Source organism: Plectropomus leopardus, chromosome 6 (assembly GCF_026936395.1).
Source record: "Plectropomus leopardus strain MGB_pleo_1.0 chromosome 6, ASM2693639v1, whole genome shotgun sequence".
NCBI lineage: Eukaryota > Metazoa > Chordata > Actinopteri > Perciformes > Serranidae > Plectropomus > Plectropomus leopardus.
In genome coordinates this window covers 19,082,624-19,096,034 of record NC_142181.1, presented here as the reverse complement: position 1 = coordinate 19,096,034, position 13,411 = coordinate 19,082,624, and the positions used below count along the sequence as shown (strand labels likewise).

At 39.3% G+C, this 13,411-nt stretch overlaps 1 protein-coding gene across 1 annotated transcript in view; it reads right to left on the bottom strand.

The window, feature by feature from the left end:
• Positions 1 to 4,574: 4,574 nt before the first annotated feature.
• The window catches only part of LOC121943427 (uncharacterized), a 33,837-nt gene continuing 25,000 nt past the window's right edge, over positions 4,575 to 13,411 (bottom strand). The window contains exons 38-51 of the mRNA XM_042486950.2: positions 13,182 to 13,344; positions 12,537 to 12,625; positions 10,772 to 10,932; positions 10,541 to 10,655; positions 9,450 to 9,646; positions 9,335 to 9,368; positions 9,099 to 9,245; positions 8,648 to 8,980; positions 8,390 to 8,487; positions 8,199 to 8,305; positions 8,028 to 8,107; positions 6,107 to 6,138; positions 5,876 to 6,007; positions 4,575 to 5,455 (exon numbers count right to left, since the gene is read on the bottom strand). Of these exons, the coding sequence (XP_042342884.2) occupies positions 4,898 to 5,455; positions 5,876 to 6,007; positions 6,107 to 6,138; positions 8,028 to 8,107; positions 8,199 to 8,305; positions 8,390 to 8,487; positions 8,648 to 8,980; positions 9,099 to 9,245; positions 9,335 to 9,368; positions 9,450 to 9,646; positions 10,541 to 10,655; positions 10,772 to 10,932; positions 12,537 to 12,625; positions 13,182 to 13,344 (2,246 nt within the window). The 3' untranslated portion in view covers positions 4,575 to 4,897. The remainder of the gene's footprint in view (positions 5,456 to 5,875; positions 6,008 to 6,106; positions 6,139 to 8,027; positions 8,108 to 8,198; positions 8,306 to 8,389; positions 8,488 to 8,647; positions 8,981 to 9,098; positions 9,246 to 9,334; positions 9,369 to 9,449; positions 9,647 to 10,540; positions 10,656 to 10,771; positions 10,933 to 12,536; positions 12,626 to 13,181; positions 13,345 to 13,411) is intronic.

Sequence of the window (13,411 nt, the reverse complement as noted above, 5' to 3'; positions counted from 1 at the left end):
ACAGGCCCTGACCTTTTGATTTTTTGTCTATATTTGGGTAAAAACTCTTCCATGCTGCACCACTGTGCTGCAGCAAATCTGCCTTCCCCTTTCTTAAATCACATAAGGGATAAACAATGCTGAATAGGAAGGGTAGAGAAGAAATGATTCACTGGCTGCAGGTGGGAAAGGACTGAAACCTTTTTCCTGCCCATCACGCCAACACAGCCTGCCCCAGAAGAGGAGTGAAGTGACTGCTGAACAGTGTAATTATATCACATTTGTGTGTCTCTCTCAGGCTGAGAGATGTGATGAGGATGGAATAAAATGGCCGGCAGACTGAATCCAGAGTACATCCTGCTCTTTTTCATGTCTACAGATCTGCAGTACATCCGTTATGATTAGCAATATTGATTTTTCTCTCAATTTTGTGTGGAAAATCGGATCCATAACCTGCTTTATACATTTCCTTCTGTATGAAAAGGCTTGTGAATGGGCCGTGTTTCTTTACAGAGAAAAACTATAACACAGATTATATGATAACATCTTTTAGTTTAATCAGATCAGTTTAAATAGATTAAACTAAAAGATGTTGTTGATTAAAAAATATTCCTTTTTTTAAAAAAATATTCTGCTTCTGTATTTTACAGAACAGAGTCAGTCAAGTAAATTCATCAGTATTATCATAATATATGCAAACATATATATATATTATAATACAATAGATGTTTTCCACATTTATTGTCTTAAACTGCATCCTTTCTGTTCATCTTCAGTGTTATTTGCTCATCACGAATGTTTCCAAGACACCCGCCAAGACAGCAGGATTACTGTGATGTTTGATGTGACCTGTCAACTCTGTGAAAGAACACAGAAAAAAATAAAACAGGTTGAGATGAACCCATGATATGGCATCCTCAGTCCGGAAAGAGCCACAATAATCTCACAGTAACATCACAGTATTTAATCTTGCAGCCTTTGTATCTGGAGGATTACATCTTAGGGAAATAGAAAGGGAATGCGAATTTCAGCATTATCCTCTTTTAAAACACCACATGAGAATCTATCTGTAAACATCAAAATAAGTGAGGACACACTGTGTTAAAGCTTTGAAATGCTGAGGAGTGCTGACAGAGTGAATCAACAGGTTTATGCAGCTAGGCTTAGCTGTTGGAGCAGATTTTAATGTAAAAAGAACAGCAAAAGAGGCCGCTGAGTGCACTCTTGTGTTGCTGTCAGCATCGGCAGTAGGCCGGCACTCTGAGGAGCAGACTAAATATGGCAGGCCTGGTTGAACCACATCCTGCAGATAAGGAAACCATAGCAACAGCAATGCAGCACCATGGTGACTACAGGGGGCCTGCTCAGCGACAGACCGCAGACACAGGAAGACGACAGGAAGCCTTACAGCCAGCCCCCTTTTTCTATTACAGGCATCTGGCTTGTTTGACTCACTTTTGACAGAAAGAGAATCATTTCAAAGAAAAAAGAGTACTGTGCTCTCATTCTTTAAGTGTGTTCAGATCTCAGGGTTTTCACAGCAAGTGATGAATACAGCACTTTTTAATATTTGAAGGTAAACTCATGAAGAGAGCACTGACTCTAAAACAGAAGAGGAAGAGGAAAGCATCAACCAGCTGTCTACATAAGAGAGTGATTAATTTAACTGTGTATTAATAAGTGGGTTGGAGAGAGCATGTGTTTGCTCACGTATGTACTCTATATGTCTGTGTGTGTGTGCAGGCGCAGGGCCTTTCAAGGATGCACTATGGAGAACAGATTTCTAGGGATTTGGAAGGCTTTCAAGATTATAACATGATTACAGCAGGCAGCCATGGATGAAACATGTTGGAAACTGAGATGTAAATCTCAGCTTGCGAGAAAAACCTCTTAACGCTGGAATTGGGTGAAAGTTGTTAAATCAGTGTTAGAGGGACTTCACTCATCTCTCTAAACATGTATCATATTCATTCTTGATCCATCTGCATCTTTACATCCAGCTCAAGGGTTTTCGTCATAAAATGTGTGAATTAGATTAAAAAAAAAACATATCACAAAAAGTCTGTGGCTATTAAGACATATTTAATTTTAAAAAATACTTAAGTCTAAAAAGGATGAGTTATATGTATGTTTATATGTATGTATATATATATATATACATATATACACACACATATAAACTTACATATAACTCATACATATATATATATATTATAAAATATATAAAAATATATTATATATATATAAAATATATTTTCTTTTTTTTTTGCTAAATTTCAAATAATTTTCTTGTAATTCAGAACTTGTAACTCCTTTTCATGTTTTTGAGGGAAATGAAGTCAAATTGCTCATGTTTCAGAGGGTTAAAATCCCTGTCAGTGAGCACTTCTGCTTTTAAGATCCACCCCCTGACAGGTGTGGCAAATCAAGGTGCTGATTAAAGAGCAGGTGCACCTTGGGATGGTCACTGTAAAAGGCCATTCTAAAATGTGTGGTTTTTCCTTGAAAAACATGTCTACTAATATGCACTGTCGCTGAGAAATATATACAATAAAATTAATCAGTAAGAATCTGGTGTGTCAACCATTTGCCTCATGAGCTGTGATACATCTCCTTTACATAGAGTGGATCAGGTTGTTGATTGTGGTCTGTGTGTGTCTGCTCAGTCCTCTTCAAAGGCTGTATGAAGTTTCTGGATGCTGGCAGGTACCGACTGTTTTCACAGCAGACTTGTCTCAGTAGGAAAAGCACAGGTGAAACTGATCACCTTAATTATAGCTCAGTTCCAGTAAATGACCTAGTAAGTTATTTGAGTGAGCCACCATGGATGCAGCTACTGTTATGTTATGTTATTAAATGCATCTGTCCTTTTCCTACGTGAAATGAGATGTCGCTTCCAGAGATTGTGTACAAATCCCTGCAACATGGAGAGATGCATTATTATGCTGTAACAAGTCTTGGTGGAGGACAAATGGCCTGACTCAGCATCTCTTTATGTGCATTCAAACTAAAATCAATCAAATTCACTAGTATCTATTGTCCTATGCTAGCCAATACTATAACCCCACCCCCACCATGAGGCACTCTGTTCACAATGTCTGCATTTAGCAAACTGCTCAGCCACACTGCACCACACATGCTGTCAGCCATCTGTCTGGTACAATGTAAATTGGGAGTCTTCTGTGAAAAGAACTTTTCTACAGAGTGCTTGTCTATCGAAAACTGAGCAGCCGTCCACTTAACGATTAACCACTGTCAGGCCAAGACCCTGCTACCCTCGTAAGAACAGTGAGCGTGCAGATTAAGCAGGTTGTTTGACTCATGCAGATGAGATTCTCTGAGATGGTTTCTGGTGGTTTGTGCAGAAATATTGTGGTTTTGCAAACCAAAGGCTGCATCAGATTTCCAGGTAGCTGGTTTTGCAGGTAAACATGTTGAATGTGGAGGTCCTGAACACACCAGTTCGGGATTTCCAGGCTGGTGGGGTGTACTGCAAATTCATGGAAATTACACCGGAGATTATATATATATATATATATATGAAATGAGTTTGTATTTGATCTCAGGTTTAATTTGAATGTTGTCTTTGGGCATGTCATTGTTTGCCTGTTCCATCTTTCCACAAGAGTCAGAGACAGTCGTCTTTGATTCTTTCCAACAGCTCGGGCCTTTAAGATTTAAGCTTTATTATTATTTATATTAAGTATTTCTCAACAGTGACAGGCCTCTTGAGATATATTTTGCATGAAATTCATATATTCTTTTGTTATTTATATCATATAAAAACATAAATATTCATGTAATCACATAAACATCACACAACGCAGTCTTCCTAAAAATAACCCTTGTTGATGTAAACAACTAGAGCAAGCATAATGTACCACTGCACACACACACAAACATGCACACACCCACTCGGCTCCAAAGCAGCTCAGAGTGGAGTTATATGATGCCATGTCCCACAGTGAGACATACACACACACACACGCGCACACACACACACACACACACACACACACACACACACACACAGAGGCCAGATCAGTGGCACGTAGCAGCTAATCTAACTGATAAGGCATATAATCTCAGGGAAACACTGATCCACACCCCTCATATGCACACACACATACACACTGCTGCAGGGCAATGCTAGGCTCAGCCTCGGGGACTTGGCACAGATCGCTAAACTAACACTGATAGTAAGTGAAGACTTGTTCCATCTGACCTTCTGATTTGGCTCTCAGCCCCCTGTAGGAATACTCACTTTCTATTATAAGAGCCACAACCTCCTGCATCAGATAATCCATCGAACCAGAGTGGTGCAACGTAGACTTCTCTAACAAGATTTCAAATTTAGTCACTTCTTTTAGTTTCACTTGGTTGATCTGTTGTTATAGAAAAATCACACTGCAATAAAAATGGCTTAGAGAGAAATGGTTAGAGGACCTGTGTGTGTTGTGTGAATACAAAGAGTGAGAGAATTGCTGGTGTATATTATTAAATATTCATGAAGATGTGTTGTGGGTTGTCAACTCTACAAGAGGGAGAGGTTGTTTCAGCCGGTACACAGAAACAAAAGTGTCACCTTGTGATCATTTAGCTGAAGTTTATTGTCTTAATTAGTAATGCTAATAAACAGTCTGTCTTAAAGGCCTTTATTAACTCCTACTAAGGAACTATTTGGACAAGATGACATCACTGCTCGCTGCCATAAAATATTTTTGTTCAGGATTGCAGAAAAGGGCACAGATTAGTTGTTTTTTTTAAAGCTGGTGCAAATCAAGACAGGGTTCACTCTGATAGTTCCTCAACAAACAAGCAAGAATACTCTACAGATAATAGAGCTATTTTAGGGTTAAAATGAAAAAGCGAAACAAGGCAGGAGAAGTAGTTATTACATAAACACATTAAACATTTCTCATCTTTGATCTACATTTAGATTCTGATCAGTAGACTCCCACATTTCATCAATATCTGTATGTCCAGTTGTGTTTCCTATTGTGATCTGACTGCTTAGCTCCTGCTTTTGTGGGACATTACGATGCAGCTGATCTTGGCTCTCCGGCATCTGGCAGTCCTGTACTGTGTCAGGGTTGTTGCTCTGGACAGTGTCACTCCTCTGCTGGTCAGAAATATGACTCTCCAGTTTATAGTTACCGAGACCTCTGCTCTCTACTCTTTGCTGGCTGTGACTCTTGCTAGCTAGAATACTGTCCTGCTGCTGGCTGTCAGCCGGACTGCAGCCACTGCCTTCCACGCCAGAATAATGCTCCCCCTGCCCCTGCTGAGTGGTGCTGCTGTCTGGTTCCATACTGCTTCTTGTCCCTTCATTTGACTTGCTGTCATGCTGGCTCTGTCTGATGTGGCCTAATGTGATTTGGAGCTCATTGAGGCGCTGTGATACGTAGCGTCTCTTTAGTTCCAGCAGGATTGTTCCATTACGACTCAGGCTTGGCATGCTTGTTGGTGTTGCCCTCTGCACAAGTATATATGACAGAGAATGGATTATTGAGTGGTGATAAAATATATAAATGAAACCAAGCATGTGGTTTCAAGCAATGATGCAAATACATGCACAGATATTCATGCATAATGATTTACACATTTTTCTTTTTAGTCAGGGCTGAGTAGGAGCAAATGAACACGAGCTCAGCATGATGCTGGAATGATTGAATCCACTACATGAATCAATGTATATGTCATCTCCTGCATATGAATGTTATTCTATAATGTGTAGTGACAGGGAAAATAAATCTCAGCATGTTGAACTTCATAGGAAATAAAATATTAGCGGATAATTTATAAGCCCTAGACATCACGCAATTAAATTACCATGCGGACTAATGCTTTGGATTATGTAATCATATATTAAATGTGTAGTGTTCTAGATAATTACCGCAGAATGTTTGCCCCCACTATTCTCTCTTTCCTTCAGCCATGTGCTCATTTGAGCTCTCTTTTGTAGCTGCATGCTCAGTTGCAAGAAAGACCCATTCATGCGGTCAATTTCTTCTTCTATGCAGGACATCTGGGATAGAAGAAATGACAAATTAACGTGGTGCTGGGAGGACAACAACTATTCTCTAAAATTAAGTCTATGATGTTATGATTTGTAGAGGAGTGATACCCGCATTGGTGTTCCTTTTGGTGGTAAACCTGCTGAAATTAAACAAGATTTTAATTTTTCAGATTTTAAAAATCACCAAGCACAAAAGTTTGTCAAAAAGTTTGCATTGAAATTTAAAAACTGTTCTTTTTGCATTCTTATGGATGCTTGCACAGCCCTTGGGGATGTCGTAACTCCAGTTCCATAATTTGCGTTTCCTTGGATAGCGAAGAAATTACCCCCCTTACTCTGCTTTATTTTTTTAATTAGTATTTTGTTATTATTTTTCCTGATTTATCTTTTTTACTCAGCTTACCCTAACATTCTTACCCTGACCCTAAACAGTCTCACTTGTCTTGCCTAAACCTAACCAATCCAACCAATGAATACAGCAATTACTAGTCAATCAAAGGGAGAGTAGGCTGGGTTATTCCTCTGCAACCCAAAGAAACAAAAATTTGCCTGGTCATTGCTAGATTGCGTCCAAAATGGGGGATGTCTTATCAGTTTGGTTGATTGCAATTTCGCTAATGTGCACTCGCTAACATTATGTGTTGGTCGTGGTCTCAAATGAAGAGAAGCACATGGCTAATTATTATGAAGAACAATGTCATCGGACCACTGGGTGGTTGTCCGTGAGACCTTAATCCAACAGTCCTTCCCTGGATAGCATTATGTAGCGTTCCATGCAGCAGTGATATTATGATGGTAGTGAGGGCTTAAACCCCTAACAAGAGCAAGCAGATGACTGTCACATGGGTTGACTGATGTTTGCAGCTGCTAGTTGGTTACTGAGTAGTGCAATTAATCTTTGTAACTGCAGGGAGAGTGTATTTATTTATTCATTTATTTTGCAGAAATGGGACTTTAGAGCAATGGGCATTCGTTTTTGTGATAACATTCTGTCTGGAGAGGTTTTTGTTTTGTGTAGGGGACAGGGACAATATTTAGGAGGAAAGTCTTATATTTCTTACATTTCTTGCATAGCTGTCATGCAGAAAATTTGCATGCATATTTTCCATAGTTGCGTTGCACTGGTGGGAAACAGCCCAATGGTCTTAATGGAATCTACATTGACTTATAGAATACAACAATTAAAATGCCTAATACGTGACTTTTGTGTACCTAGCAGAAGCGCCACCACCTATTGCCCTAGAATAGCTCCAGTGCTCATTGACATGCTGCCTTTAAAGCCATGAACTGTGTGTAGTGGGATATTGGACCATTCTTGTGGAACCAAAGCTCTTTAGTTGATGAAGGAGGTGAAAATCGACTTCTCTCATTTTCTCTCCAGGACTTTCTATAATAGTGTAATGATGTTTACATCATGGGACTGGGGTGAAATGGAAAAACGTCTGAATTCAATCTGAAATGACAATTAAATGTGTTTATTAGTCTATATGGGTGCATTGTTTCTGTGAAATATGGGAATATTATGGGTTTTACTAGATAGCCCGCCATTATGGATCAGTGACTCCAGGGCAGAAAATTGTACTCTGAAAGTATTAAACCCATCACATGAAGAAAAAAAGTGAAAAAATAATGCTAGTTAGACCTTGATATTTTTTTTACAACCAGGAGTCCAGAGTTTGTGCTTTTAACACCAGTTTTTTATCTTGGTATGTTGACTATGAATGCCACTTATATTTTTTTTTAATTGAGCTAATTTATCAATTATCCATCCACCAATTCGTCTCTAAGTGGCTATATATTTTGATTTACAATCACTTTTATTTTTTGTTAATGCATGTTTGGGGCTATTGTCATATTAACATATTTACTTAGCAATGACAGATGCATAGTTTAGTGTAAATGTAAGTGCTAGGGTTTGCGCAAGTCTTGTTTTATCATAATATGTAGTGTATTATAATATTTACTGTAACTGTTACTGACTTTGCATATTGCCTAACCTAACTTTCTATTTTACCTAAAATTGTCTTACCTGTGTCTTTGTCTTCAGTTGAACTCTGTTTGAGGTTTGTGATGAGCTGTTCTAACTTGAAATATTTGTATTTCTGAAGTCTAAATTAAGAGATAGGCAGAAAAGTATTTGATTACATAATTTTGTTTAAAGAGTGTAGTATACTCTGCTGAATTTATCTTTCTCACTAACCTGCTTGCTAGTAGCTGTTCAGTGAACTGCGCTTCAGTGGGAACTCTAATGTTGAGAAATTCCTCAACTAATGCCCTGTGCTGCCCATCTGAAGCATCACATTTTGGCTGTAAAAAGAAAGCATAGTTATCCACATGCTCCCCTTGCAGTATGATGGATGATGTGTGAGGCTTAAATAGCACTCGACTCACCTCCGCTGTGTTCCATTTGAAAGAAAAGCTGAACAGCTGAAGGCTTAAAGCTGAAATGGCCTCATGGAGAGCTTGCATAAAGCTTGGGGGTTTTGATCCTGGATAAAAAAGGAAAAACAAATATCATATTGTTTCCAAAGAAGATTACACACTTTGTGCTTTTAATGATGATTGCCTGTTATACTGTATTACATGACTGTTGCCAAACAACGACACAAGATTGGGACTCAGGACTGTCTTTTGTTACTATCTGATTACCTGATGCTATATAGGCCATGGACTGCAGAATAGCAGCGATGAAATGTCCCACGTGCTGAAGCTTTGCCTCGGACAGATAAAGGATTTGATTGGTCGCATCAAAATAAAAATCCCTTGAGCAATGTGCCAGCAGAGCCTCATTAGAGGACAATGAAGAAACTGGGATTGACTTTGCCAGAAGCAGAAGTACAGAGGGGAACAGGGGGCAGTTTGCAAGTGACTGCATCACCTGACAGCCAAACAGGAAAACGGCAGACTGTTGAGGTGAGAGTTTGTCCAGTGCAGTCGGGATAAGTTGCCCATCAACATTCTCCTGTACAGAATACTCTGTAGCTGCAAAAACAGATGGATGATGCTGCATTTTAGTCTATATATTTACCATAATTTGATGTTATATTGATTGTGAGTTTCATTTATCTTGCTGGGGTGTTGATTGGGGATTTTTTGGTACCATTGTGGAGATTTTGATTAGACTCAGCTGTGGTGAGGTTTTGTAGAGACTGTTGGATCTCCTGCACGGTCTTGAATAGAGGAGATATGCTGACCAACTTGGACAGGTCGTGGTCACTTAGACAAGGAGCTGTGCTCTGTGAATGGACTGGGGAAGACAGGATTATGTCACTGGGGCAACATAACATCCTGATGCTCTTGGAAATTCAACAAACCTTTGTCTTGATTGTTTCTTACCTGGCTCTGCCTTGATCATATTCGCTGATGAGAACTGAGGACATTATTTAATAGACAAAATTATTCTCCACCTAATTATTCCATGACATGCTACAAACACAACAAATGCCATTACCTGTGTGTAGCAGGTGTTGGTGTCACCAGGCTGTGTGTATCCAGCTTGTGGCTCACATTCCCTGGCATCATGAGGACCACTGTGACAATACAGGGGCCCAGGCAAATCCTGGCTCTGCCAAGCTTCTCCTGTCAGCCTGCACAAGAGAGCTTCCACTGACCTGAGAACAGCTCCCAGTAATGCTACCGAGGCCTCAGCTGTGGTGATGGGAATGTTCAGTCCCATGCAAGAAACAGTTCAGAGAAAAAACATTAAGGATGTGATAGTTTGCAGACTCTCAAAGCGCAACTACAGGAGATTTTAAGAGTGAAACAGGTGGACATGAGTCTTTGGGTCATTAAATATAAAGGAAATAACTTGTTTTATCCGAAGTTCAGGCACAAAATGTGATAATACTGTTATTGTGATAGTCTATAGGGAAAAGCCTGTTAGCAGAAAGGCTTGAAAAAGGGGAAAACAACATACTTGGCTTTGACTGAGAGTCCACCTACCAGCACTTTTAAAAATTACTCAGTATGTTGTATCTTATATGGTTAAAGCTGTGTAGGTGGTTTTCTATATAGCCCTTCCCCTGCAGTTCTCCCCTCTCTGTCCTAAGCCTCCACCGAGTGTATAACATATCAATCATCCCGATCATGATTGTGATTTGCCATTTGTCCTGTTGTCCTTTGAGATCACATACAGTGATCGAGGCTCTAGCTAATGTTAGCTACATAAACATGAACTAAAATTAATCACACCATATGCCTTTGGCTACGATTTGCTCTAGGCTAAACTATTAGCAGACTTTTCCATCCATCTCCAAAATGCTTTGTCAATATTGACAAAGCATTTTTTTTTGGGGGGGGGGGTTCTTTGCAGTGTTTCACCATCAGAGTTTCACCATCTGAAGAGGTGCAGACACATCTGCATTTGTAGGACTGATAGGAACGCCCTCTTTCTGAAATGACCTGTGACTTTCCAGAATGTAAACCATTTCTTTAAATGTCTTGGTTTTATGATTTGGCATAGCCATCTTTTTTTTTTGCAATAAAAGAAATATATTCTTAGGCCATTGCTCAGGAAAGATCATACCCATCATTGGGTTTTACCTGGTGTATCTCTCTCTCCTGCCCTGCTGTTGGATGGTTTATCCCTTATTGCGTTATGGATTAGCAGCTCCTTCAGAAGACTCAGTTTTTTATGATCCATGTTGTCAAAGACATTCTGAAAGAAAATATGCGATTTTTAGTTTTTGTGGCACTACAAGTCTCGAAAATTACATTTCTAATGAGGAATTTCTTCTAGAATTAACAATGTTATGCCTTTATAATAAAACTTACCTTGAGTGCTTCAGTCTGTTGACAAATATTTCTATAAAACTCCTGTGTGTCTTTGCGATGTCGGGCAAGTTGTGAGGCTATGTGCAGGTTCTGATCCTCTAGTTTGTCGTACAGAGTCTTCACATTTAACTCCTCTAAATCACAACGGCCTGTCACACTTCCTAAATGGTAGCAGTAAATATCAATAATAAATAATCTGAAAGAAAATATAGAAAGCGCTTTCCTAAAGAATTGCAATTATACTCTCCTGATAAATGGCCACACCTAAATCAAAAGCTTCCTCAAATGGGCTCAATAACAATTCAGCAGAGTCTCTGTAGCTTTTTACATAGTCCAGATGGAACATGCAATGGATGATAAGTACTTGAATTTAAATTGCAGAGGCTAAACTAGAGAGCCAGAGATAACAGCACAAGTCATTAGAGATGTGATATTAGCCATTATTTTCTTTATCATCAATCAAATGGAGAATGGGCTGCTAACTGCTATCTGGTCATGCGTGATGGTTTCATAATGACTAGGCCAATGGACATTTAAACGCCCTATTAAGCGGCGTGAATAATGCAATAAGCACTAAGTGAAAAACAATAAAGCAAACCCTACCTTTAAGTTATTTCAAACAATATCACAGGCAAGAAAAGAAGAAAAACAATGGCAAATATATTGAAAACCAAGAGCCAAGAGGTGCAAAAAATTTTGGAAACATTTACAATGATTGATTTAGGACCACATTAATACACAGAGGTATGAAAATACAAAAATCGATGGGTGAATCATATGTATTGTAAACTCTATCAGCCCTAATAGCAGCATGGCTCTATGAATGGCAATGTTGAGTTGTTAAGTAGGTACAATACCTTGATGCAAACTGAATTATCTCAACATCTGTTTACAGAATTGCTATGAAATTTATTAAAGACATTCATGGTTCTCAGAAGATGATCCATGACATGTTTCATTGATGATCAAGATTTCAATTTGCCCAGCACATGGGTTTATATCTAAACACCATGGATGTATGAAGAGAACTGGATACAGTGTTTGAGGCGGAGCCCCATTCATCTCTATTAAAATTAGTGGAGTGTGAAGCCAAAAAAAAAGCTTGATTTCCACAGCATGAAATTACCCAGGTCATCCACAGCAGGGGGCTATAGAGAAGCGCACTAAAGACTTACAGCTGCTGAGTAGCTCATTTTCGGTATAGCCCTCCCCTGATACTAAAACGAAAACAAAAAAACCCTGCACATCTACGAGAAAAGTCTTTCTGCGCTCCTGGGGACCTGGATGATGTAATTCATGTTTGGCCATGATGTAAAATTTAAAACTGGCTTCAAAGCCTAGTGCTGACAAGACATTACCATCAGCCTTGGCTGTACTTTGTGTTTAGTGATATATTTGGCAAATTTTACAGAGGTAGAGAGCTTCATTAAGATGGTGAAAATAATAAATATTATACCTGCTTAACATCAGCATGTTAGCTTTCTCATTGTGATGATACTAATGTTAGAATTTAGCCCAAACAGATAAGTCTACACAGAGCCCCACAGAGCATGTCTTGTGTTGTGATAGGTGATTTATAACTGTAGACGGAAAGACCCAATTGTGGTCATTCCAGCATACAAGAGAATATAATTCAAACTATAATTTAGGATTCAATTAGCAAGCACACTGTTCACTCCACCACACCCACCAGTAACACCATGATGTCCTGACATTACTGCTACTAAATTTTTAAAGGGGTTTGATCTACAAACACAGGGCTTACCTCCTTTTGAAACAGCGAGCTCCTCAGCTTCTGCTCCCTCTCCCACACCCCTACTGCCCAGGAGGCCACCGAGGCTTGGGACAGGTATGCTTGGTCCCAAACAGAAAACCAATAATTTATAAGTAATGCTATGCTTTTTACATGGTTGATATAGAGAGGTTAACAGGAAAAATGAGAGAAAGAGGATTGTGACTTCCAGTATATCATCAAGGTTACATACTGAGGTGGGAGAACCAGAGAGACATCAAGTGATGTTTGACCAACTTTTGACCAACAAAAAAAGGCATACTTTGTCCTGTATATTGAATTTTGTCTTCATAAAAATGACAATGCCAATATATCTAGTGAACAATACAACACATTTTGTTGAAGAAAATTAAGTGAATAAGTGCACTTACGCCCTTTGGCCCCAAATAGTTAATTGTGTTCAGTGTTAAGTCTTTTGGTTTTTGATCAATAACTGCATTGATTTAGAAGTACCCCAAGTACCCTACGGGCAGTCGGATCAACTCATCAAAATGCCCAAAATGTTACTTGCGCTTCTCTGCTTCTCACCCTTCTATACATGCTACAAAGATGCCCGACATCAGTGTCCTGACAACTTGGATAAAACACTTCATCATTTCGATTGTCAAGCCAACAGACCTGTCTCCACTGCAAACACAATCCACTGGACAGAAGGGCTCGCCAAGGTTGCGCCACTTTGGCTTCGACCTCCATTGGGAGACAAGTTTTGCTTTGCCAGGTCGCAGAATCAGCACTGTGGTGGTCACAATCACAACTACAACCAGCAGCAGACTCAGGATCCCTACACACAGTTAGTGTCATGATGAAATAACAAGCAAACCCATTCCAGCCATGCATCTGCATGATAA